Genomic DNA, 27,290 nt, shown 5'->3' with positions numbered 1-27,290 from the left:
AATCTGCGAGTGCTTGCCAAATGCACACCATCCCAATCTTATTCTTCTTGTTATTTCGTTTTCATGGTCCGGATCTGCGGTTACTACCTGTCCTAAGCAGACATATTCGCCTACTACTTCCAGTATTTCGCTACCTAATGTAAACTGCTGTTCCTTCCCGAGGCTGTTGAACATTACCTTAGTCTTCTGCATATTGATTTTCAAGCCTACCTTTCTACTTTTTCTGTCTAGGTCGTCAATCATTATTTGCAGTTCATCCCCCGAGTTGCTTAGCAAGGCAATGTCATCAGCAAATCGCAGATTACTGAGGTATTTTTCATCTACCCTTATCCCTACCAGCTCCCATTCCAAGTCTCTGAATACTTCCTCTAAACAAGCTGTGAATAGTACTGGGAAGATTGTGTCTCCTTGCCTAACACCTTTCTTTATGGGAATTTTGTTACTTTCTTTATGCAGAATTATGGTTGCTGTGCAGCCACTATATATATCTTCCAGCACTTTCACGTACGGGTCTTCTACCCCCTTATTTCGCAATGCCTGCATCACCGCCGAGGTTTCAACTGAGTCAAATGCTTTTTCGTAATCAATGAATGCTATGTATAAGGGCTGGTTATATTCCGAGCATTTTTCTGTCACCTGATTTATGGTATGGATATGATCGATAGTACCGAAACCCTGCTTGATCCTTTGCTTGATTGCAGTCTAAGGTTGTCCTGATTCTATTAGCAATTACCTTAGTAAATACCTTGTACGTAACAGACAGTAAGCTGATTGGTCTATAATTTTTAAGGTCCTTAGAGTCCCCTTTCTTGTGAATGAGGATAATGTTTGCATTCTTCCATGGTTCGGGTACCGTCGATGATACCAGGCACTGCGTATACAGGGTGGCCAGTTTTTCTAGCACGATATCCCCCCCGTCCTTCAGCAAATCTGTAGTTATCTGATCCTCTCCAGCTGATGTCCCCCTTTTCATAGTTTCTAGTGCTTTCTTGACCTCGTCCTTCGTCACTGGTGGAACGTCTGACTTTTTCCCTACCGCCAATCTCATTACGGTCCTGACTACTTTGGCTACTGTAGAGATCTGTATAGAACTCCTCGGCTACTTTCACTATCTTGTGCATATTAGTGATGACGTTGCCAGCCTTGTCCCTTATCGCATACATCTGGTTTTTGCCTATGCCCAATTTCTTCTTTACCGCTTTAAGGCTTCCCCCGTTCTTTACAGCATGCTCAATTTTCTCCATGTTATACTTGCTTATATCGGCCACCTTGCGCTTATTGATTAGCTTTGATATCTCGGCCAATTCGATCTGGTCTGTTGGATTGGAAGCTTTCATACTCTGGTGTTTCTTAATCAAATCTTTCGTCTCCTTAGACAGCTTGCCGGTATCCTCTCTAACTATCCTACCGCCTACTTCTACCGCGCACTCAGTAATGATATCTCTGAAATTATTGTTCCTTGCCTCTATGGTAATGTCGCCATCCTCAGTTAGAGCTGAATACCTATTCTGTAGCGAGACCCTGAACTCTTCTGCCCTCCTCCTCACCGCTAATTCGTTGATGGATTTCTTTCTTACTAATCTATTGCGTTCCTTCTTCAGATTTAGGCTAATTCGGGACCTAACCATCCTGTGGTCACTGCATTGCACTTTCCCGATTACCTCTACATCCTACAATATGGATCGAGTATCAACTGTCGTCGAGCTCGAGGAGGCTGCCGCTGGAAATAAAGATCCCGGGGGAGCTGGGCTCTTAACCCGCTCTTTGGAGGGGGGGGGGGAGGCTCCTTGAACGGGAGTGTCTGAATTGCCAGGAGACCTGGGAGTCATAGGGGGCAGTCTCAAGTAAGGCTGGAAACTCAGTGTGGTTAGAGGTCTCAGGTTGTTTTTGGTTCTGTGAGTCAACTGTGGTCGCGCGTGGGAGATGCTTTTTAGATTTTTGGGGTGACGGGGGAGGCTTCGCAGAAGAGGGAGGGGGCTCGGGTCTTTGAGGAAATGGGCGCGACTTCTTGTAACTGGGGGTGAGGGGTCCAAGAGAGGGGACGCGCCAGGTTTGCTTGAAGGAAGGTTATCAGATGGGTCCTATGGAGGAGGCATGAGGGGCGAGCCGATTGCGAGAGTCTCCGGGGACTTGGCGAGGGGGGTGATATCCTTGGAGGTGGAAGACTTAGCGAGAGGAACACTCAAGCCGAGCTACACATAAACTCTTCTTCCAATGGGAGGAGGTGGCCGCGCCGGCGATGCCTTCCAACTTTGGCCACTAGGGGCGCTGCTCATTGTAAAGGTGCCGTCGATGCCGTCGGCCGCCGGTGCGCCCTTGATTTGCCGTAGTTGCGCTGGCCATCCCTTGAGTGGTTCGAAGCGCTTTGGACGCGACTACGCTGTTCTTTTGTTTTAGTTTCTGTTTTTCTGTCGTTCTGTTTTTACCATTTGTATGAGGGAAATAAATTTGCAACGACTAATGATGGTAAAAATAAAGCACCAGGGCTGGGAAAAGACATTTCGTGCCCCTCTATCGGAGTGGCTACCGTTTGAATCAGGACAAGGTGTCTATGTTTGTTGTGCCATCGGACCCTGTGCAGCTTGCGGAGTGGAAGCGGCTGATTTAAATACCGAACCGCAAGTTGACTCTAACGTGTATGTATTGTCGGCGAAAAACATTTTGAGGAGAGCTACATCAGGAGAACGTTCAAAGTAACCGCTTCAACATTTCCGTCTTTACATATCACCACTCTGGGCGGGGATATAAATATCGAAAATGAGACCACGTCCGAGTGAGCTGGTGTGAGGGCAACCCCTACCCGCATCCTCCTAACCTCCTCTGCACGGGTGAGACCGCGGGGGAGGGACACCGCACACGGAGGGATAACAGCACGTATGCGGTGCCGGAGGTGTTCCTTTCTTGATAAAAGGAAGGTAGCGTCGTCCACATTAAGGAGCCGATCACAGAACGTGGGTGCTTATCCCTCGTGTGGGCCATTACAAAGTTTCGCCCTTACTTGTTTTGCCGCCCGTACTCCGTCATCACCGACCACCATGCCTTATGCTGGCTTTCTACGCTGAAGGACCCTACGGTCGCCTGGGTCGTTGGGCCCTCCGCCTTCAGGAATACACTTTTTCTGTCGTCCACAAGTCTGGCCGGCTGCACGCTGACGCCGATTGCCTGTCCTGCAACCCGGTAGATCCCCCACCTGCGAGCGAGTGCGACGATGACACATATGTGTTGGCCATCTCTGACCTTTCAAACATTCGCCATGAGCAGCGCTTAGATCCCAAGCTTTGCAGCATTATCAATCGCCTCAGCACTGATCACCTTGATGCTACCCGTGCTCCACAACGGCACCTTATACCGACGGAATATGCGACCAGATGGCGTCGAGCTTCTGCTCGTAGTCCCCGAACACCTGCGTACCACCGTTCTTCAACAGCTGCACGACGCACCTACAGCGGGTCATCTTGGCGTATCTCGTACGTACGACAGCGTCCGCCGCCGCTTCTTTTGGCCAGGCCTCTATCGCTCTGTTCGTCGTTACGTGGCTTCTTGTGACCGGTGTTAGCGACGGAAGAAGCCCTCGGCTATGCCTGCTGGATCTATGTAGCCGATCGACATCCCAGTAGACCTGTTTTCCCGAGTTGGCCTTGACCTCCTCGGGCCTTTCTCACTTTCTGCGTCGGGGAGTAAATGGATTGCGGTGGCCACGGATTATACTACGCGCTACGCTGTCACCCGAGCGATACCCACCAGCTGTGCAACTGACGCGGCTGCGTTTCTTCTCCACGACATCATCCTGCTCCATGGTGCTCCACGCCAGCTGCTCACTGACCGTGGCCGTTACTTTCTTGCTCGAGTAGTCAACAACATTCTTCGGTATACTGCTCCATTAGGCACTATTTTACCACCGCTTACCGTCCACAAACGAACGGCCTCACCGAACGCCTCAACCGCGCGCTCACGGACATGCTGTCAATGTATATGTCTCGGATGATCACCGTGCCTGGGATATTAATTTGCCGTTTGTAACATTCGCGTACAATTCCTTTCGTCACGACACAATGGGCTACCCACCGTTTTATCTTCTATACGGCCGCGACCCTCCCCTTCCTTTTGACAGCGTATTGCCTCCCATCGCTAACGCCATGGGCAGGACATGTTGTTCGAAGAGAGGATAACCGATGGTCGCTGAGGGTAACAAACTGGATTCCAAGGGAAGGAAAGCGTAGCAGGGGGCGGCAGAAAGTTAGGTGGGCGGATGAGATTAAGAAGTTCGCAGGGGTCAAGTGGATGCAGCTAGCACAGAACCGGGTTAAGTGGAGAAATATGGGAGAGGCCTTTGCCCTGCAGTGGGTATAATCAGGCTGATGATGATAATGATGCTAACGCCAGTTGCTACGTTCGTGACGCCATCTCCCGAGCTGACGCCCTCCCAAAATTCTCAAATACAGCGCTATGATTCTCGCCACCGGGATGTCCACTACTTTCCGGGCTCTCTCGTCTTGCCCTGGACTCCCACTCGTAAAGTTGGGCTGTGTGAGAAGCTCTTGCCACGCTACGCAGGACCCTACCGTGTTTTACGGCCAGTCACTCCTGTGACATACGAGGTCGCCCCTGCACATCCGCCGCGACAGTCCTCTATGCCACGCACCGAGATTGTTCATGTCGCCAGAATGAAGCCGTACTACCCCTGTAGAAGTTCGTCTTAGTGCGCTCCGGGACTGTGCTTTTCGTGGAGGGGGGGGGGGGGGGGGTAATGTGACATATATGCCCTGCATCGCTAGACGTTAAAGAAGACAACGATCAGCAACAGTGACACAGAATACGACAAAGTGGTAGCAACGTTTAGTGCTAGAAGAAGGTTGACGCTGCTGTGCTTCTGTGCTTTGTGTGCTTTGTCATCCTGCTCTAACCTTCGTGCACTAACCTTGCCACGTATCAATATACGTTGCCACGTTCAGTTGAGAGCACGTTCGAAAAACGATGTAGTGAAGAGATTGTATTGATACTTGGACCGCGGGAACGGCCTTCGTCTGAAGAAAAAAAAAGAAAATTTCGAACGTATATATATGCGATATTTGAAGTTTTTATAGATCCGATTAAGTATAGATGAATTAAAGCACGTTGAAAAGCGAAGCATTAGTCCTAAATTTGTATTCGTCACTGCAAGTTCTTATGCACCCTTTCTGTTTATAGTAGGACAGCATATCTAGCTATCAAGGTTACGCGCATGACAATGTAACATGCCCCTACAGCTGAACTCGGTGGAGGGTAAGTAGGCATGGCAACGCAGCAAGTAACGTAAAATTTAGCAATGGCCTTGAAGGATATGGACAGCAATGCATGGTATAACATTGCATTGAGGTCCCTCCTAAAAAAAATTAGAAGAGTTCAACGCTACTGAACCGTATATTGAGCGAAAGCATAGCTGCGGGTGACCGAGCATTCTTCTAATTCTTCTTCTTCTCCAGCCCACACATAAAGCCCCGCTTTAACCAAGCCGCATGAATGTGCCTTAGAGGCCTAGAAGGGTAACGAAATGCCAAGGTCCTGGCAGGCTGATTCTAACATAAGCGTCCCATGTGAAACGAGAGACCCAAGTTGGCAGCCCCTGCCAGCCCACATATAAAGCCCCTCTTTAACCAAGCCGTATGAACGTGCCTTATTGGACTGTATAGGAGTAACGTGAATGCCAGAATCCTGGCAGGTTGATTCTGACATAACCGTCCCATGTGAAACGAGACCCAAGTTGGCAGCTCCTGCCAGCTTGGGGTCGCCTACGGGGGCCGTATAAAGGTCAAAGGTGGTCACCGCCGGGCGATGCTGACGGCTCAAACTGTGAGCAGTATTTCTTTTGCAATAAAACCAGCACGCGTGGCATTCGCAGCAGCTGTCCTCTGGCAGGCTGCAGGTGATTGGAGAACTCCCGTCGCGCCAATGAGGCTCGTCGTCGGCGTAGACAAGACCATGTAGCTGTTATTGCCGAGAAACCGGTTGCCGGCTTGAGAACCGAAATGCTGCGGGAGAAGAAAAAGAGTATGGCGCTGGTAACAGAGCATAATTCACCTTGAAGCTTGGGAACTGCTGACTGAGACGAAATTCGGTTTTGAACGGCCGTGCTGGAACCAGAACGAGGAAGCGTATGAAGAGACAGCGCGAAGCAGCCGCCTACTCACGCGGTCTTCAACGACACCGAGACTTAGTATTGCCATTTTTTTCTTTTCATATTCACAACTTGGAGCATCTGAGTCACCGAATGACGAAGAAGTATATGTTGCATTCGCTGCTCTCGACGTAACGGCTGCTCACAATTACGACCCCAAAGTTTCTTGGCGAGCGCACAAGTTTAATTGCAAAATAATACTTGTTTTTTTTTTTTTTTGATCAGTTGACGCCCGCTTTTTCTTTACTCTCAGGGATTCAGACTTGTTAAAAAACGAAATGTGCTAAATTTCACGTATAGCAACGACAAACTTCTCTTCAAAATTACCCATTGCGCCACTTCTGCGCAGTGGACTCCTGAAAATGCGTCTCAATAAATAGTAATATTTTCTTGATTACTTTCTTTAGTTGCATAGTAAACAATGAAATCATAACGACAGTCGCGTTTCCTTCGGCATAATTTTCTCTGGACGTAATTGATGATACAATATAATGACTTCTTGATGATAATAATGCTTGTACTAATTAAAGTTAGTAAATGATAAATTTCATCAGCAGGGTTAAAAGTTCATAACAAAGAAGCAAGCCAAGAGGAAAACTTTAAAATGTTCACTTGCTACGAAATTGAAACAAATAGGCCCCAATAGTCATAGCTTTGAATGCAGATACTGCCGCATTTGGTATTGGCTAGCAAGCGCATAGATCGCATGCGGGTTAGAAGTGAACTGATCAATTGCTATGGAAAAGTGAATAAATTGTTCCATTCTTATCAGTGGCCTCATAATACTTGTAAACTCCTTTTCTACGGAGACATGCATTCGATCTTTACAAGAGCACTCAGACTGGATGCAGTCAAAATGTTCACAGATGCAGAGTTTTATTATTTTCCGTAAAACTGTAGGTATTGTATTAGTTTTACAGATTTGTCTAAAACAAAATGTAACTGAAAATTGTCGTTTAAGCGTTGCGCCCCCGCACAGCGCGCAGTGCCTCCGAACGGAAGAGTCGAAACAAAACGGCGCCGACGTGAGTCCTGTGTCCACCCTTGAAAACTGCAGTGGCCCAACGAGGCACTCTGGTACCGTCGGATTATGTGTCAAAGCGCGAGCGCTGCTGGCAAAGCGGACGAGTGGTCGTCCTCCTGAAAAAATAAAAAAAAAAAGTTTCCATATTTTCCTTTGTATGCCATTACTATTAGTGTACACATCTTTTTCTCAATACACGTGCGGAGCAGCCGTGAAAACTAGGGAACATGTGCAGTTGATCTGTTTATACGCAATTCGATTAGAAGCTTGCACAGATACCGAGGGCGTCTAGCTTGAATGGAGAAGTTGTGATAGCGGCGCAGGCCTTCTGGCAGCCGTATTGTTTGTCTTACTTTTGTTCTCTTTCATCATCATCATCATCATCATCATCATAATCATCATCATCATCACCAGCCTGATTATACCCACTGCAGGGCGAAGGCCTCTCCCATATTTCTCCACTTAACCCGGTTCTGTGCTAGCTGCATCCACTTGACCCCTGCGAACTTCTTAATCTCATCCGCAAACCTAACTTTCTGCCGCCCCCTGCTACGCTTTCCTTCCCTTGGAATCCAGTTTGTTACCCTCAGCGACCATCGGTTATCCTCTCTTCGCACTACATGTCCTGCCCATGTCCATTTCTTCTTAATTTCTACTAGAATGTCGGCAACTTGAGTTATTTCTCTGACCCACTCTGCACGCTTTCTATCTCTTAATGTTACCCCTACCATTTTTCGTTCCATAGCCCTCTGGATTGTCCTCAACTTAAGTAGAACTCTCTTGGTTAGCCTCCACGTTTCAGCCCCATAGGTGAGTACAGGCAAGATGCAACTGTTGTATACTTTCCTCTTGAGCGATACCGATAAGCTGCTAGTCATAATCTGCGAGTGCTTGCCAAATGCGCTCCATCCCAATCGTATTCTTGTTATTTCCTTTTCGTGGTCCGGATATGCGGTTACTACCTGTCCTAAGTAGGCATATTCGCCTACTACTTCCAGTATTTCGCTACCTAATGTAAACTGCTGCTCCTTCCCGAGGCTGTTGAAAATTACCTTAGTCTTCTGCATATTGATTTTCAAGCCTACCTTTTTTCTTTTCCTGTCTAGGTCATCAATCATTATTTGCAGTTCATCCCCCGAGTTGCTTAGCAAGGCAATGTCATCAGCAAATCGCAGATTACTGAGGTATTCTCCGTCTACCCTTATCCCTACCAGCTCCCATTCCAAGTATCTGAATACTTCCTCTAAACAAGCTGTGAATAGTACTGGGGAGATTGTGTCTCCTTGCCTAACACCTTTCTTTATGGGAATTTTGTTACTTTCTTTATGCAGAACTATGGTAGCTGTGCAGCCACTATATATATCTTCTAGCACTTTCACGTACAGCTCGTCTACCCCCTGATTTCGCAATGCCTGCATCACCGCCGAGGTTTCAACTGAGTCAAATGCTTTTTCGTAATCAATGAATGCTATGTACAAGGGCTGGTTATATTCCGAGCATTTTTCTATCACCTGATTGATGGTATTGATATGATCGATAGTAGAGTACCATTTCCGAAACCCTGCTTGATCCTTTGCTTGATTGCAGTCTGAGGTTGTCCTGATTCTATTAGCGATTACCTTAGTAAATACCTTATACGTAACAGATAGTAAGCTGATTGGTCTGTAATTTTTAATGTCCTTAGAGTCCCCTTTCTTGTGAATGAGGATAATGTTTGCATTCTTCCATGGTTCCGGTACCGTCGATGACACCAGGCACTGCGTATACAGGGTGGCCAGTTTTTCTAGCACGATATCCCCCCCGTCCTTCAGAAAATCTGTAGTTATCTGATCCTCTCCAGCTGATTTCCCCCTTTTCATAGTTTCTAGTGCTTTCTTGACCTCGTCCTTCGTCACTGGTGGAACGTCTGACTGTTTTTCCCTACCGCCAATCTCATTACGGTCCTGACTACTTTGGCTACTGTAGAGATCTGTATAGAACTCCTCGGCTACTTTGACTATCTTTTCCATATTAGTGATGACGTTGCCCGCCTTGTCCCTTATTGCATACATCTGGTTTTTGCCTACGCCCAATTTCTTCTTTACCGCTTTAAGGCTTCCCCCGTTCTTTACAGCATGCTCAATTTTCTCCATGTTATACTTGCTTATATCGGCCACCTTGCGCTTATTGATTAGCTTTGATATCTCGGCCAATTCGATCTGGTCTGTTGGATTGGAAGCTTTCATACTCTGGCGTTTCTTAAATCTTTCGTCTCCTTAGACAGCTTGCCGGTATCCTCTCTAACTATCCTACCGCCTACTTCTACCGCGCACTCAGTAATGATATCTCTGAAATTATTGTTCCTTGCCTCTAGGGTAACGTCGCCATCCTCAGTTAGAGCTGAAAACCTATTCTGTAGCGAGATCCTGAACTCTTCTGCCCTCCCCCTCACCGCTAATTCGTTGATGGGTTTCTTTCTGACTAATCTGTTGCGTTCTTTCTTCAGATTTAGGCTAATTCGGGACCTCACCATCCTGTGGTCACTGCATCGCACTTTCCCGATTACCTCTTCATCTTGCATAATGGCGGGGGTTGAACACATTATGTGAAGTCGATTTCATTTTTTGTCTCTCCGTTAGGACTTTTCCATGTCCATTTCCGGTTCTTCCGTTTGCTGAAGAAGGTATTCATGATTCGTAAGTTATTGCGCTCTGCAAACTCAACTAGTAACTCTCCCCTGCTATTCCTAGAACCAATGCCATAGTCACCTACTGCCTTGTCTCATGCCTGTTTTTTCCCTACCTTGGCATTGAAGTCGCCCATTAGCACAGTGTACTGCGTCTTTGCTCTTCGCATGCCGATTCTACATCTTCGTAGAAGCTTTCAACTGCCTGATCATCATAACTACATGTAGGTGCATAGACCTGTACAACCTTCAGTTTATATCGCTTATTAAGCCTAATAACGATGCCTGCCACACTCTCATTAATACTATAGAATTCATCTATATTACCCGCTATATACTTCTTGACAAGGAAACCTGCTCCTAGTTGTCGCCTCTCTGGTAAGCCTCGATAACACAGTACATGCCCATCCTTCAGTACAGTTGTAGGGCTCGTGGCGCGCCGCGTATTCGAAGGCCGCGCCACTTCCCAATGCTCCCTGCGCGCGTGCCTGTTTCCCTCTCCCCGCTCCCGCGGGGATAACCGGTCCCGCGCGAGGGGGCTATAAAAGAAGGCACGCGCCGCCGTCTAACGCTCTCTTGGTCTCTGGCTCCTTGGTCCCTGGCTCTTCGTTCCGGCGCTCTCAACGAGCCGCAGCCACCCGGACGACGACACCGACTTCGACGATCCCCGATCCCTGTGAGATTAAAGATGTTTATCATACGGCCCACTGTGTGTTTGTCGTGCGCATCCCTCGGGCAGAGGAATCGCCCACAACTGGCACCCAACTGGGGCTGAATTAGCACCCATGTGGACGATTTTTCTGCCAACGTGGCAGCGCACGGCAACACGACGGGCCGGTCCTTTGTATGTTAGGCGCGACGCCATTTTGAGTTTAGGGCTATCGTGTGTGCAGATGACACGGAGTGTAGTATAGTAGTGTTTGTACAGTGTTTTATTTTGTTTTGGGTTATGTGCGTGTTTGTTAGTGTCGGGCGGTTTGTGTTTTAATTTTTTTTGTGCATATGTTAGTTTTATGAAGTGTTTAGCCTTTATGACTAGCCTCTTGATGCGGGCTAGGTGGTAGTCGTGCGCGTTTAGGCTCCCGACCGGCCTTAGTTGTTGAGTGCAATGCCTCCGAGAAAAGACGTGCCAGATAGGGCCGCCGCTTCGGACGCCAGTGCGTCCGGAAGTGAGGTAAAGGACGCGGTAGAGTCTGTGCAGGTTACCGATGCGGCCGCCTTGATGAGGCAGATGAACGAGGTGCTGTCGGTGTTCACCCTTCAGCTCGGTTCGGTGGCTAGCGCCAACCAAGCCACAGCTGCGGCGGCAGTCTCGCGTCCGCGGATAAATGTAGAGGTTCCCTCCTTTTCCGGTTACACGGACGTAAAGTCAGTCCACGAGTTCCTGCAAGAACTCGAGGATTATCAGACGGCACTGGGTTCCCAGGACGACGTGGTGCTAGCGCAGGTAATCCCCGTGGCACTTGTTGAGAGCGCGGTGCGGTGGAGACGCTGCCAGCCGGCCTTCCAGTCGATGGCAGACTTCACAGATCGCTTCCGCGCCGAGTTCTTGCCGCCCGATTACGAACGCCGGATGCTTGAGGAGCTAGCGTTGCGCACACAGCACCCAGAGGAGAGCCTCCTCGAGTATGTACGCGCAATGCAGGAGCTCTACAAGAGGGCAGATCCCACGGCAACCGATGTTGAACAGGTCGCGCGCGTGATGAGGCAATGCCATCCGCGCTTCAAGCCGTATTTGCGGGGACGTGGTTTTGTAAACCTCGAGGCCCTAGCACAGGAAGCGGAGGTAGTACAGGCGGATTTACTCGCTGAATTGCGCTACCAGCCACCCCCAGGCCAGCCGAATCGCTAGAGCCGCGATGCGCCTGGGCCGGAGGCCAAGACTCCGTGCTGCGCGCCAGGGGCGCAGACGTAATGACGGTTGGGCAGGAAAGGCCAGCGGAAGGCTCCGATATTCCTCGCGCTCTTGACCCGTACGCGTTCGAGCAGCGGCGTCGAGCTGGGCTTGCCAGCGACGCCCGCATAGGCGCGGAGAGAGGGGAAATACGTCCCCAACCGCTTCGTGGAACGCGGCATCCCCCGACCGCGCGGCAGGTGAACGATCGGCTTTGCTGGAATTGCAACCAGCCGGGCCACGTGGCACGAGAGTGTCAAGCAAGGCGTACGCAGGGAAACGCGGACCACCGGCGGCCACAATTGGTAACACCAGCCTGTCGCCGTCGGCGGGAGAATTTCGTGGTAACCACGGCGGAAAATGGGAAATGTACTCCCACGCCGCGTCACCGGGCGACCGCCCCGGGGGCGCAGAGGCTTTTGTCCCCCTTGCCTGTAGAGCGCAAGGAATGTTGTCGCGCTCGAGCCCTTTTATGCTAGTGCGGTTGGTCAAAGCTACCCGGCACTCGTTGACACGGGCTCAACTCTGTCATTGGTCGGTGATGATGTTTTCGAGGCTTGCCGTAGATGTAACATCCGTGTCAAGCCAACAGAAACCCCTTTGAGCTTAGCAGCAGGGACAACAAAAGCAGAAGGAGCGGTGCGTCTGGTCCTGCGTTTTGACGGCAGGAAGCGGAGGCATCGCTTCGTCTATCTGCCCGGCTTAGCCATACCAGTTATTCTGGGAAGAGATTTTCTTTCGAGCGAAGGCATTGTGCTTGACATGGGGGAGAACGGCTATCGCTACAGCCCCTTCACCCCCCTCATTCCCTTTGTTAGCCCACCCAAACAGGAATGCGTCGCTGAGCGAGCGAGCGTTCACGCTTTTGTGGCAGAGGGCTCCCCCGCGACACTGAATGGTAGCCCATTAGAAGCAATTATCGCGTCCTTCTCGGGAACCGGTAGTCAGTGCCGAAGGCTCGTAGAAACTTTACTCCCGTTTTAACTACAACAACGGTGGCCTCACATGTTGTCCAAGAAGCTGCACGCCATGACCCGTACAATGTTCGTACCAGTTTTTCAAGGGACACCATCAAGAAACACAGACGGCAAGAACAAATTCCACGCATGAAAGACGAATGCCGTTTTTTCCTGTCTTCCGACAGAGTCTCCAGGCCATCAAAGAGACAGCACGGGCGTGAAGGTTGTAGCGATCGCGAAGAACCGCTCGCGCGTAACCTCCTGTATTTGTACCTCATGTAAATGTTTTCCACCACTTCCGAAACACCGCGCGCAGCGGAGGGCGAAGGGAACATGCGCTGGAGTTTTCCGCGTACCGCCAACGCCGCCTAGTGGCCGTCACGCCACTAGGTTGGTAGGACGGTTGAGACTGCCGTGGCTGGAGGAGCTGAAGAGTGGCTAATTTATCGCGAAACCAAATGCATGCTGCTGCGTTTAAAAGCGCCCCGTTACGATAAAAATTGCTCTGTATTCTATTCCATCGCAGTCGTACAAAAACACAGTGGCGGTAGAACTCAGCTGGATGAGTACGGAAGATTGTTGAGCTTCTCATTCGAGCGCTATTTATTACGCTTCAAAGCGTGGCTTCGCCTGCCGCAGCGTACATAGAGAGTTCTGTTTATTCGCTTTTAACATTTGCGCAATCTGATGAGAACCTGTTGCGAAGGGCGCCTTTTAGAGAGGGCGTGAGCTTGAGGTTCACACGCAAGAATCACATCGCGTTGAAGTTGAGCGATGCTCGTTCACTTGAGTGGAACCGATGCGAGATGGACGGCGGCAACTCGAAGTCTACAAAGGGCGAAAGTAAGTGGCATCCCGGCGTGCATATTGCGATCATCCATAGATGAAAAACTAAGAGAGTTAACCACCTAACTAAATACGCAGTATTTTGTCGGAAGTGCGAAAAGCCGGGTAATACCTTAACCGGTATGCTTTCAGACTTCTTGACGTAAACGATCGGCAGTTCATAATCGCACACATCACACCATTAAATGGTTCTGGCTGCACATTTTATTCTGCGCAAGGAAAAAAGCGTAGCAATTTTATTTCAAGTTCGCACTGATCTTTTTTTTTTGTATTAACCATCACCGATACTAACCCTATCTTTCGATGCAGTTCATACTCGGCTCTTAAGATAGAGAGCGCGAGGTTTGACCAATTAGATTTAACCCCACGCTCTCACATTGTAGGGTACCGATAATTTCCGCCCAACATTAAGCAACGGAACAATCGTGTCCACTTAACTATTTACAGTCCTAGCAATGTGAGCCTTTTAGACCGATGCTTCGTAGCGGATCTCGGTGTTATTTGCTTCGAAGAATGAACAAAATACACCTAAACCTATCAATTGCTAGTCGTTCGATTCATAGAGGCAAGTGTCGAAACACGACTCCAGGCCTTTGTTTCTCTACAGGTGCGTTCAACAGTAACGCCTTAAATAACGGTGCATTGCATTTCGCGACACATGAGGCACTTTTTTGGTCGACAAATTTTCTTATTATGAAGCTGTTAAATCATTACTGTTTCTCAAAATGGCAGTAAGTACTGCACGCGTTCACTGCGCTTAAAGCGCGCAGTATTTTCAAATCCTACCGAATGTTAATATAGCAGGGGAGGTCGTTCTATTTTGCTGTGATATATTTACCCTCTACGAGCGATACTTCAACGGAGGGGAATCTTAATGCTAAACGTGCGCACGTAATTCACAGTGCATGGACGCTCCACTTTGCAAGTGCCCCATAGCGAAAAAAAAAAAAAAGAAAGTCAGAACTCGCGAGAACCATTTCAAACCTGCGCGTCGCGACGTTATAGCTTCGATAATGCAGAGGCGGCGCGGCTCGTAGCCAAGTTGGCAGGCAGCTGAGGAGGTCCGGTTGCGCCTTGAAGTTAATCAAAAAGGAAGCTCCAAGTTCTTCAAAACATTAAATCTGCGATAAAAGCATTATGCACGAAATAGAGAGCTCATAATCCGCCGATAGGCGCAGCCACGGCACGCAGAGCGGCGTGATCCGTCCTACTATACGCTTGGTCATTTTGACACCAGGTGGCGTTGGGTGTCTGATTTTAGTAGGGTGCCTGGATGCTCTCTCTCGCCTCCGCATCCAGGCACCCTAGATTTTAGGCGCGCCTCCTGGCCAGCGCCGGGGCCCGATCCTCGAAATTCGCTTTCCACTGGCGGCGCCTTATTGTCTTTCTGATTGGCTCTGAAAAGAGTCACGTGCTTCAAACTTGTGGCGCGAAAACATCAGTTGAGGCAAGCACTTTTTGCAAGTACGTCAAAATGACGTAGCCGTGAAAATTGATTTTAACCGGAGCTATTCTTGTTGCCTGGACGACAAATACGAATGATTTTGGAGTGGAATTAAGCAAAGTTACTGATGGTGGTTTGGAGGACACTTACACTCGATTAATCAATGTGATGAAAATAATGGCATACTGGGAAGGAGCGGATGCTCAAATTTGATTGGCTGGAGCTATGTCACGTGAAACACGTGATACGCAAGCATATTTAGATTACGCCAAATTGACGCGTCATGACGTAACTTATGTGCCGCCATTACCGAAAATGCTGACGTTTGGCCGCCATAATTTCACCGAGTGGCAAGGTACCCGAATTATGCTAATGAGACAATGACGATAGGCAAGCTAATTTATGCTGCCGTTAGCCTACCGTAGTTTCTTATCTTGTTATTAAAAGTAAAAAGATAACTTTATAAACACCTTTATGGCTTTTTAAACGCAATAAAAAGGCAAAATATGGACGTGTATGAAATAAAGGACGCTTGAGACCATCTCTAATGGGGGCAGAAGCGTGCGGCCGCGTGGTAGCGCGAACTGCTTTCTTATCTCAAACCCTTTTCTTCCCATGGTAAGAAATCATTGGTTTGCGCGGTTATGATAACCCAGCAATGGCGGCAGCCAAGGAGGGAGGTACGCTAATGAGTGGTCTTCGTGCCGTTCATCGTCTGCAAGTGGTGATCGAAGATTTGCTGCAGCGGCTTTGGAAGCTCCGAGGCGAGAATCGCCCTACGCTCGGAGTGTTGAACTGTTGAGCTACTGGTGTTGCGGGTGCGATCGCCAGCGGTGAACGCCTCTGATGTTGGATGGCACGAAATGTATTCGTGCGGCCGAGCAACGAGCTCCGGGAATGTGTTGGGCTTCTGGATGGGTGTCGACCAGCAAGGCAACGCAATCAATCTGCTGGAAATGGTGCAGCACGTTGAGCATCACAGAGGAACCTGCAACGGTGACTGTTCATACAGCGTCATTCGCATTCAAGTTGTACGCAGGCGGGAAATGACTGAAGATTAAAGAAATAGTTGCAGGACGCATGCGGCGAATCCGATATTTTTTATCAGCATTTTGCATTGCTTTTAGATGCCTATTTCTACGACGCATAATTTTCTTCACCTTCTCTACACTGCACGAACTGAAAAAAAAAAAAAATGCTGAGTGTGCTCGTAGTTGTCAAGGTTTCTTGGTTAATGGTTTCGACGACCGAGAAAGGAAAAACAAGTGAAATCGCCTGATATAAGTCGTTCCTTAACTGCAAAAAAAAAAAAAAGTTAAACGTCACTCTAAAATTTTCGCCACCAAGCCGTCTTTATCTGTTACGGAAATTGTTCACTTAAGTATAGGTTTTGCACTGATCATTTCTTGCATTCGTAGTTTACACTTTACCGCAGCTTAGCTTGCAGCTTTGATGATTTTGAATGTTCCTGTGCCATGCGTGTTTGAAATTTTATCTGCATATAATTTAGGCACTAAACATTTGCAGGTGATCGTGTGGACCTTGTGCAGCCGTTGCAGCACTTCCGATCTGAGTCATCATGTGATGAGAAATCCTGGGGCCATATACAACATCATTAACCTCTCTGTTAGGCATGTATAATCTGGGAGGCCACGCCTTGTCCCTGGACGGCCACATGAGATGTGAAGTGCTATCCAGTTTGGACAGAAGCTCTTTTGAAGATCGTTACAGCTTGTAGTGTGTGCAGATCACATGACATTGACGCCACCTGCACATGGTAATCGCATCAGGAACATCAACAACGGGAGGACATGCAACATTTATATTAACTCGGACAGGAACAACTTGATCACCTGCACTTGAGATTTGCACTCGCTGTCATGATTTTGATATATGCCGCAAGTGATCAACGTGCACATTCTTACTGCTTCATGTTCGATAGCGTATTGCTGAAAAGCCGTCCAAGTATTAGTTTTTTCTGTGGTTTTGGGATATAACCATCTCTTTCGATGTACATTTTGTTGATAGCATATGCAAGAACCAAGTTCAGCTTTCTTTGGTGGTATAATGTTTTGTCTACCATTTGTAGACATACTGAGTGTATTCTTCTACAAGTGCTGTGGCCCTCGCTAAGAGCTGTCATTCTTTGTTGCATACTTTGCTTTTTTGTGTTCTGCATAAACTAAGTGTGCTTTTTATTAAGCGCTTCATGCCAATGAAACACAGGAAGGTACAAAAACGTTCTCCTTCTACCTCCAGAAGTGCCATTCTGAGTAGTACGTGCGTGCACCAATATTTCACAATTCACTTTGGTGTTTGTGGCAAGCAGGCAGTCTGCGATGTACTACTTCAGTGAGAATATTTGACATACGCGCACCCTGGTGGATGTTTCTGCAGTTGTTTAACATAGCAGAGTCCATTTCGTTACACCTATCTTGTGTGCTACTAGGGCAAGTTACACTTGCCCTAGTACGTGAGGTGCCCACTGTGCTTTTCCACGAACTGCAGAGTGAAGCGAGCTGTGCTTCTTTGTATTTGGTTGCCTTTATACTTGTTTTCTATTGCTTCTTTCATATGCTGAATGTAGATGAACAGCAATCAACTAGTTTTTCCAAGGATAATTTGTGCATCTATTTGGTGGTCATTGTTTTTCATTGTTGTATACACGAAAAATGAGGCCCCCGGCAACTTGTCGACCCATTTTGTCAATTTTAGATTCCACCTTTGCAAAATTTGCCATTTTAACTTTGCACTGCAATTACTGACGATTTTTGGTGATTTTAAGAAAGATCCCAGATAACCTGTTTAACCTCTGCATCATTTGTGTGGCTCGGCTATCAATGAACATTTTTGTATTCTTCAGTTTTTTTACAAAGGCAACTATTGACTTCTCTGTTTTGTTACTAGATGATATTGATGTACATGTGCACCCACTGGCAAAAGTTCTTGAAGGTGGCAAGAATGCATTCATTTTTTGTACGAGACAAATTGCTTGACATTTCATGCTACACTATGTACCCCATAGTCATAATAATGATGCACAAGCGCAGGAATGAAATAAAAACGTTTTGATAAGATTGTCCTTCATAAATTTTTGACTGCAGCTCTACAAAATGCTTCGCTCCTTTTGTGCATTGCAACATATCTTGTTCCATAAAATATCTCCATCCATGATAGCGTTGTGTGTAGACCTCCCATACCCCTATTATGAGACTGCTATCTGGGCCAGTTGCTTCTTGACACATTCTTGCTGCTGCCACATGCCCTCTGGCACTCACATTATTGTTAAAAGAGGGTTGGTAAAGCTCACATTTTCATGCTCTAAGCCACTGGAGCATGGCTTGATCACTCGAGATGTTTATCGAATGATTGCAGCTGTGTATAACTGCTTCATTATTTTGTTTTCTGTTAGTTGCTTTTGTAGCCTTATCTTCATTGTTCTTTGTGAGCTCTAAATCGAGAATTTTAAGGAAGAGGCATAAATTTTATGCCAGTCACTTTCATTTCATTAATGCAGAAGCACTTTCAAGGACACTTTTGTTTCATCATCACTTTTCGACATTTTGTACCGTTGTGCTAGTACTGAGTTGTATAACTATTTGCTCTCATAAGTGACAGCTGCACTAGTTTCACTTACACCTATCCTATTGTCACATTTGTTTTCTACGTTATCTAGTATCCCTATGCTTTCCTATTATATCAACTTCAGCAATCCTCTCAGCATTTAACTCACAGAATGTGTTCCATATTTTGCACGTCTGCTATGTGTACAGCTTAAATTGAACACCGCAATATATTCTTAAGGTTGCATTCAAAATATAACTTCCTGAAGGTACAATCCTATTGAACATAGTATATGTCATACTATCCATAAGTGAGCCATTCTTTTTCATGATGTATTGATCAATTTGTGAACAAAGCGATTTCATTTTATCTTGACCACATTCATCTGTTGTTTCTGTGGTACAGCCTCTGCCACAGCTGCATCTATAACTTGGCTGTTGGCACCATGGTCAAATGTCTTGTGAGCCAGCAGAGCCTAATGTAGCGTAGATGTTCAGCTATTGGCTTCTTGCTTTTTTTTTTTGATGCAGCAACGCTAAAGCCTCTCTTCTGCACAAAAAGCGACGTGAGTGGAAAATCTTGGGCACATTTCAGACAGGCGACATGGCCGAGTACTCAATGTGACGTCTTTGGCTTCACCTTCGAGATGAATGTGTGAGATGATAAACCTTGCAGGATCTTTGGGTAATAAGACAGGCAACCCTTAGGCCATGAAAACGCATCTGTACAGCTTGGTTAGGGTGGGCTTTATAGATATCTAGACAAGTGGTCTTGCATATAATTGGATAACTTACAGGTGTATGCTACTAATATGTATCATAGAATAAAGATAAGTGTTAGCAGTAGCAAAGTCGATTCACGCGAACGAGAGTCTGCATATAGGAGCCATAAAAGCTGTTGTGTCATAGCGGTAAATGCTGAGCTTGCGTGTCCCCACAATTGTTTTTACAGCATGAAGTTTTCAGGTGCTGTGCTGGTTTGCCTGATAGCCGTCACATTGAGTGACTTGCTGAAATAATGCTTAAGGCTTGTCTTCCTGAGACAAACATTTCTGCTTTTTGGTAGACTGCATAAAGGGAACATTCTAGGTGTGGCAGGCATTTATGCATAGATAAAATCATTCTTACACACACTATAACTACCTTTGCCCTGTCCATAACAGAATCAAGGAATACTTGCTCTGTCCCAGGTGCCGACTACCATTTAAATGACGTTGAGTTACATAATCTTTGATACTGGTAATACTGCGGAACGCATAGCATCCCTTGACTGTAGTTGCAGCCTAGTGGTTTGAGCATTTGGGGACCAATCCTCAGTGGTGTTGGGTACTCTTTGGTAAAACAGTGGGTGCTTGCTTTGCTGGTGCTGGGGTTATCTTGGGCCAAACACTTGGAGAATGGGTTTTTGACCCTATCTTGTGTTCCCTTGCTTTGTATAACTAATTTCTCTTCTTTGGTCTCCTAGGCAGTGCCACCTTTCAGATATGGCGATGAGCTGTACAAGTACAACAATACAGTAATTACTTGAATGAGTGACAGCCTTTCATTTTAGGCTGTGTATTGTAGAGTGTGGAGTGTTGTGAAGAAATTTTGTATTTTTTTTTGTATATTGTAATTTTCAGTTTTTCTTATAAGCAAGGCTTCATGTCAGGTGCATGCAAAAAAAATGCCAAAAAGTACCGAAAGCAAATGATACACCAATTGTTAGTCAACGACGAGCTGTTTAAAGCTACAGGGAATGTGTTACATGAGTAGGTCTTTTAAAGTGCGTATGTTTTGCCAAAATAAAGGACAGAAGCTATACTGCAACCTGTTGGAAAAACCATGCATACAAGACACACTAGCTGCAAATCATACGCTCATTTAAACAAGCCATCACGTTTAGTTTTCCAATGATATGCAATCAGAATATCGAAAAAGTAAATTCCATGCTTTATTCCCATATTTATGCCCGTATTCAGGTGAGGTTCATTTGAGCATGTTTTTGAGTCAGAGTGTAGAGAGTGGATGTCAGGCATTTGCACGTTGGACATGATGCATTGCTGGAAGAGCACACAGGGGATGGCAAAGCCAATACAAATCATCCAGTATTATCACCTGGCAATAATGAACCTTTGCCAAAAAATCCTGAGCACTACCCGATTGCATTGCTGTCTCTCCTAAAAATAATGTGCTGCAGGCCACATCAGCCTTGCAATTCATGCCTCTTTTTGTCTAATAGTGTCCCTGTGCATGCTTCTGCTTTTCTTTTTTGTTGCCGTTACTTTTTACTTACGGTGTCCTTAAAGTCACGCTTGTTTTCCCCTTTGGCTCCCTTGCTTCACTCAGAGACAGGTTCGGGCTTTGTGTAGCATGTGTACTGGTTAATGTGTGCATGAATGCTACATTCAATGATAATTGCTTCAAGAAAATGGTTTCCATACTGCATCTAGCTCATTGTAATTAGGCATCATATATCATATTCACTCTTCATGTCTGTTTCCTCACTTCCTGAGCGTCAAATAGTATATGTGAAGGCATTTCTCTCGCCGACCTATTCACCCTTCTCCCTCGGAGGAATCTTGCTGCACTGAAAGAAAGTGCCGGATGCTATTGCAAGTGCAAAACTGGTAAACAGTAGCAAAGGAACTAGGCTGTACCTGACAAATTTTGTGTCATTTGTGACATTGTGGTGTGATGTGTACCTGCATCAGACGAGCAGTGTTGCTACTTTTATAAAATGTGTTTTATGCAACATGCTCAGAAACCAAGGAGAATAATACCGACAGTATTTTTTTATTTTAACGAGGTAAATAATACATCTGCCACAACAGAGTGACACTCAGCATACAGCGTGCTATGTCTACTTAAGGGCACATTAAATGCCATCAGCGTGAAAGCTAACCTGTTGCTGCCAGTGGGCATCTGGCTACACTTTTTATTGAATTTTCATTGCTGCCAGAAAATCTTGCCTGCTTATTTTTGTGACGAAATTCGCAGTAACGTTTCCTGTGCGCCTGCGTGAAAACGTCCCCGTCGCGATGGCTCAATAATTATTATAGACGCTCGGCTCTCTGACCCCGCAGTATGTGCGTAGCCCAGCCACGACGATCGCATTTCGATGGAATTAACACGCTAAAGGTGGTCCGATGTCACGCAGGCTAAGATCGCCAGATATATGGCCTAATCGAGCTCTCCGCTATGCGTGTTTTCACTACGCCGCTCCACCGGGCCGATTTCCGCACGCTACGCCACTGAAGCCGACACGTAGCCGTAGCAGACTTGCTAACATGATGGAAACGGTGGGCTGCCGCAGGCAGTTTCCAACGGCAGTGATACCTTGAGAAGGCCAGCGTTGTCGTCGGACAGGTGTGTCTCTTCTCTAGTGACAACTGCAGCCCGAAAATCTGATGGGCGCTTCCAATTCTCAGTATTCGTAAACAAATTCTATATACACACTAGCTGAGAAGTGAATATGCAAAGCTCAATCCTGATACTCGCCGATTTCTCTGCGCGACTAAGTCCATAAATGAAACTTACGCACAGCTAGCCACATGCACGCATCTCAGGTAATGCATCGCTCACACTTGACGACCGGCTGTTTGTGGGGTTTGCGTCGAGTACCGCCGTTCGCTCAGCCTAGCTGCTGCTGGACGTCCGGCAGCGTGTGTACTAATGCACTGTGGTCGCAACGACCGTAGCTAATAGTACAGTACAGCAGCAACCTATACGTATCTCACTATCTCCTCAGCCTCGCCCTGCCGCGCGACGCGTATATGCAGCGTAAACACGGTTCTCACCGACCCTTCAGCTTCTCGGAATCGCAACGTTGGCATTTTTGTAATCGGCGCCAAGTAGCAGACGACGGCGTTATTTTTTGTAAATTTTTTCCTTGTTTTTTAAATTTCGTCATCAATTTCTGTGTACACGCATTTTAGCATCGCCTTAATTTACACGTCATGGGTACGTCACAACATGGCCGAAAAGGCGAATATCCAGGATCGGGCCCCCGGTTGCAAGGGTGAATAACCCAAAGGACTGCTCATTATCGCCGCGTTTCCCTCTTCCCTCGCCGAGCGCAACAGCGCACCGCTAGGCGTCGCAGAAACGATGCTCATTGGGCAAAAAAGGACAACAGGGAAAGTGCGATGAAATCGGCGGGCACAGACGACAGCCGAGGAGAGACAACAGCGAGCTGCGACAACGAGAAGACGTGAGGTAACCACCTTCGCGCTCTACTTGTTTGTTGTCGCCATCTTGCCCCGTCAACTTTCAGACCCCATCCAAACGGACAGGGTCGTCAGCGAGATCATCGCCAGCTGTTTTGGGAAGACCCAATCAACATCTGATCCCGGCAAAAAGTCATGTTCTGGGTTGGGTCGTATTTCCTATGACCACTTTGTAGTGAAAGCGGCTGTCCATGGTGTGCGATCGCGGGAGCTCGGAGTTTGCGGCCTAGATCTCAGAGGAGGCTCGACGGCCTAGTAAGAACCCGCACACAGTGAAGACGATAAAATGAGGTGTATAAGTGTTTAGGGTAACACTTGAATTAGACCGCCACAAATGAGAGCGTAGGCGGCTGATGATCCCGCTGCATTGTTCGGATACATCCGTTGGACTGGAACGGTTATGTAGGGACTCTTAAGAGCTAAAATTCATATAGCGTGTATATAGCTGTAGAATGCTTATCCCAGCTAAACCGCGCAATCCTCGGAGCCGGAGCTCAAATTTATCACAGAAATGGCATTTCGTCGTAAGCATTTTTTAATACTAAATATTGGTTTGGGGTACTTGCCTGATTCGACAAGAAGCCGGATGTTCCCATCGTATGCGGCAGTGGTGATGCAAGACGAGCCGCTGCCCCAGCGATAGCACCGGCATCGCCGCATACGATGGGAACATGAGACTTCGGGTCAAAGCAGGCAACTACTCCAAACTAATATTCGGTATTGAAAAATACTCACGATAAAATGCCATTCCTGTGAGAAATATGAGCTGCGAGGATTACGCGGTTTAGCTGGGAGAAACATTCTACGGCGCGCCTGTAATTGTCAACGCGCATTAGAATCTCCGGCTTCAAGTGCACTTAACGACAGGGATGTTAGCCGCTGCAAACACAGGCTCTGATCCAGGCAAAACTGCCCGAAGTGGGAAGGAGAGTTAGTTGGTCATTATAAATATCCTGTTCTACCCTGATAAATTTCCACTAGACATCGCAAGCCGGAATCAGTAACCAAGACCGAATTCAGTGGCAGCGTATACTGCTTGTTGCCATACTTTACACGCGATAGCGTTCAGTGCTGATCAACTTTTCCTCCTACGTTCAATGAGTCGGCGGCCTGAGTTGTTCATACTTCATTTTCCTTCAAGAGTGCCAGAGAACACTTTGCGAGGAAATTATATTAACTCTCTAAATTGCTATACTTGATCGTCATGAATATCTTAGACAAATAATACCCTTCAGAGGCATCAGGGACCCCACAGTCGTGCTCGAAAGTTGTTGAGCCCTTTCCACCGATGTTTGCGAGGTCCCACCCATATCGGCGTCATGCGCTTACGTGTATGGTTCGATAAATTGATAATGGTCAGATCGTTTTAGACGTAACACAGCTACAGTGGCCGCTATCATGCAGCGGCGGTGCCCCGGCGTGTCGGGTAATTCCCACGTACGTTGGCAGCCCGGTGGAATTAGGAAATGAGGAGCGGTGGCTTTCGAGCATGTAAAAAGTGACAAGAGGTGCAAGAAGAATGCACAAAGATGCTAAAATTAAAACTATGATTGCAGATAACTCAGCTTCACAACACTCAAATAACTATTCTTGCTGAAGTATACTCGTGAAGTGATTCCCACGCTTACCACACCTGCTATATATAGTGTCTCGGGGCTCCTCTAATAAACTGATAGGGCCACACCTGTCATACGCAAAGCATAAAATTTCGTTTCTGACAAATGAACGAGATGTGTTTTAATTTCGGATTCCTCTACTTCGTCTACAAATTGAAACACAAACATATGGTGTTCTGATGTTCTGGTAGTTTACTCATGGAGACTTAATGCGGCTGTCAGATCGCGGTGCACGAAATTATAAGTGGTAACATTCTTGTTAAACTTCGAATTTAAGTCCCCAATTGGCGGATACCTTTGATTATTTTCCGCATCTTTCTACATTACACAACAATAATCAATACTGAACTGAAGACTTCGTCGTCAGCGTTACCTTCAGTGCATTTTATTCTACAAGTGCTCCGTATTTTCATATAGAGAAACAGTACGCTTCCCCTGTAAACCAAATAGATCTCGTGTTTCTCCCGCCAGACGGAGGCAATCCCAAATTGAAAATAGAAATCACAGATGCTCCAGAACTGACCGCCAACCGTTATTTACGCTAAACGAAACCTAAACAAGGTTCACCTCTAGCGATCTTATTTTCACGATGTTGGAAACGTCAGCACAAAAGGTGGTGCAAAAAGAAATTAAAGAAAACTTAGCAATAAGTGTAGTGTACCGTCAACGCAGAAATTTGTCTCTGCCAAATTTCGGTCATTTATCCTCCACAGGAACGCATATTGGAAGTACTTTTTCGGACCAGCGGTCGCCCAAACAGGCGACCCTTTCGATATGGGGCTGCAACTCCATCCCGTTCTGAATGCAGGAGAGTGTGACGCTGTCGCCCAAGTCGTATGAGTTCTTGCGCCCTTCCACTCTGAGTCCACCCGGTCTAGTGTCAAAGTTCTCGCAGCCTTGAATGCCTGTGGGTGGAACGTCAAAAGTGGGATTAACAACAGACGTTTCAAGAGACTAATTCCCGATTAAGACATTTCCTGTTTATCGTATAAAACTGTAGGAAGCAGTCAAGGGTAAAATTGGAAAAAGTTACTACCATTTCTTAGATGCTGAAAAAGAAGCGAAACATCGAGGTTGCTCCTAAATAAATTTAAATAGGTTAACACATGGTTAAACCAATGGTCGAAAAAAAATTAGCCTCGCAGCCCTGTCCTTCTGGTGTTTCAAGCAGTTTGTACCTTCTTCTGCCTCTCGTGTTTTCTCTTCAGTTGTTGTCGCATGGTTACATATTTAGGATCTATATAGACTCCCCTTCACTGTAATACCTGTTTCGCGTTGTTTCGGCATTCTGCGCTCACACTTACTTCCTTGTCTTCCTCCCTGCCCCTCGCTGATGCAAGCGCCGTAGCATTGCTATGCGAGACGATCACAAAGAGATCTATTTTTGCACTTTGCAGAGCTAAAACTTACGGCTCCGTATACGCTGCACACAATACAGTAATCGAATGGGAACCTATTCTGGGCAGAATAAATCGCGTCGGCTGTAAGGGGCATAATGAAAAAAAAAAAAAAAAGGCATATCCTAAAGCTTGCCCTTGCGAGCAAAAAAAAAAGCAATAAAACGAACACACGTATCACCCGGTTTTAGTGCGTGTGTGCGCGCGCACTTTCGCGCGTTCTCTCTGCTTTTCTTCATGATTTTGTGTACGAGAAATTTAACGTCATTTTTCCAAAAAGCCTTTCTTTCCCATCGATGCCACAGCCCTACTCTCAGTGAGAGTGCGTGAAAAGTTCATTAGAAACGACTTACATTTTATATGCGACGGAATAGCCCAGGAGCCGTCCTCGAGGCAAGTTACTGAGTTCCCATTTCCGACCAAGGTAAGGTCTGGACCATCGCAAAACGCCTGCAAGGTCGTATTCTGGCGTACGTAGCCGGTGTTCGCACTGATGATTAGTCCAACAGGAGCCACGTCGGAGAACTGTTCCAATGAGCAACCGCGGCTCACTGTAACCGAACAAAATTATTCTCGTTACACTATAACTGCACTCTGTCATATAATAAAAGAGGTTCGTTTGGCAGATGTACAGCGCATTGCTATTTGCTAAACATTTTCTTGAAAGGGTGCATTCGCACAAACAGCTCAGCATAATCTATCTAGAAAGCACTTTTAAACGGCGTTGCAAAATATTTAGGCGGTCGTGCTAGGGAGGCCCTAGGTTTCTCCCGTAGTTCTCTTTTCCCATTTTTGTATTTCTTCTTTCAGGGCTTCTCGAGGCACTAGGTCTTAAGAGGAAGGAAACACACTCCGCATATGAAAAGGATGGAAATATGCAGCCATGAGGTATAGGACCTCCTTATGCATTTTGACTCATATTAAAACGTCCTATGTCTCAAAAAGCACTTTTGATTAATTAAATAGTAAATAATAATGAAGCAGTTGATTGATTGATTGATTGATTGATTGATTGATTGATTGATTGAGTTACCTATACGGGACTAGCACGCTGAGTTTTTGGCACGTAGATTCGAGCAAGGGATTGCCAACACGAACGATTTTTGTCGCATAGCAAATGTTGACCGGTTTTTTACGACACTGTCCTAATCAAGCGGGTCTTTTCCTGCCAATTTTACGCAGACGCTGCAGGAGTGATGTTTCTCTGCCTTGCAGCGAACTTCGCCGCTCGCAAGACGCAACTGATCCCGTACTATCATCTGTTATCGCCTTTAAAGCGAGAACTGTCAACCTTTCGAGACAAATTCGTAGCTTTCGTCGTTAACATCCGGTCAGGTAAGCGGTCATGTGATGATAAAAGTCAGCAGTGCTGCTCACGTGACCTGCGCTGATCGCGTGACTGTGCTTCCATTGTGATCGTTGCGGTAATCCAGCTTGGAAGCCATATCTTTAATTTTATCTAGGTTTTAGGCATTAGAAAAAGACAGCAGTCGTCCGGCGACACCTCACTCTGAGCTTCA

At 46.7% G+C, this 27,290-nt stretch overlaps 1 protein-coding gene across 1 annotated transcript in view; it reads right to left on the bottom strand.

The window, feature by feature from the left end:
* Nucleotides 1-7,111: 7,111 nt before the first annotated feature.
* LOC146202796 (sushi, von Willebrand factor type A, EGF and pentraxin domain-containing protein 1-like) overlaps nt 7,112-27,290 on the bottom strand; it is a 59,959-nt gene continuing 39,780 nt past the window's right edge. The window contains exons 12-14 of the mRNA XM_084602087.1: nt 26,124-26,321; nt 25,035-25,278; nt 7,112-7,294 (exon numbers count right to left, since the gene is read on the bottom strand). Of these exons, the coding sequence (XP_084458213.1) occupies nt 25,070-25,278; nt 26,124-26,321 (407 nt within the window). The 3' untranslated portion in view covers nt 7,112-7,294; nt 25,035-25,069. The remainder of the gene's footprint in view (nt 7,295-25,034; nt 25,279-26,123; nt 26,322-27,290) is intronic.

This window comes from Amblyomma maculatum, chromosome 1 (genome assembly GCF_055883805.1).
Source record: "Amblyomma maculatum isolate TAMU_Amacu chromosome 1, ASM5588380v1, whole genome shotgun sequence".
NCBI lineage: Eukaryota > Metazoa > Arthropoda > Arachnida > Ixodida > Ixodidae > Amblyomma > Amblyomma maculatum.
This window is presented reverse-complemented; position numbering and strand designations above follow the sequence as displayed.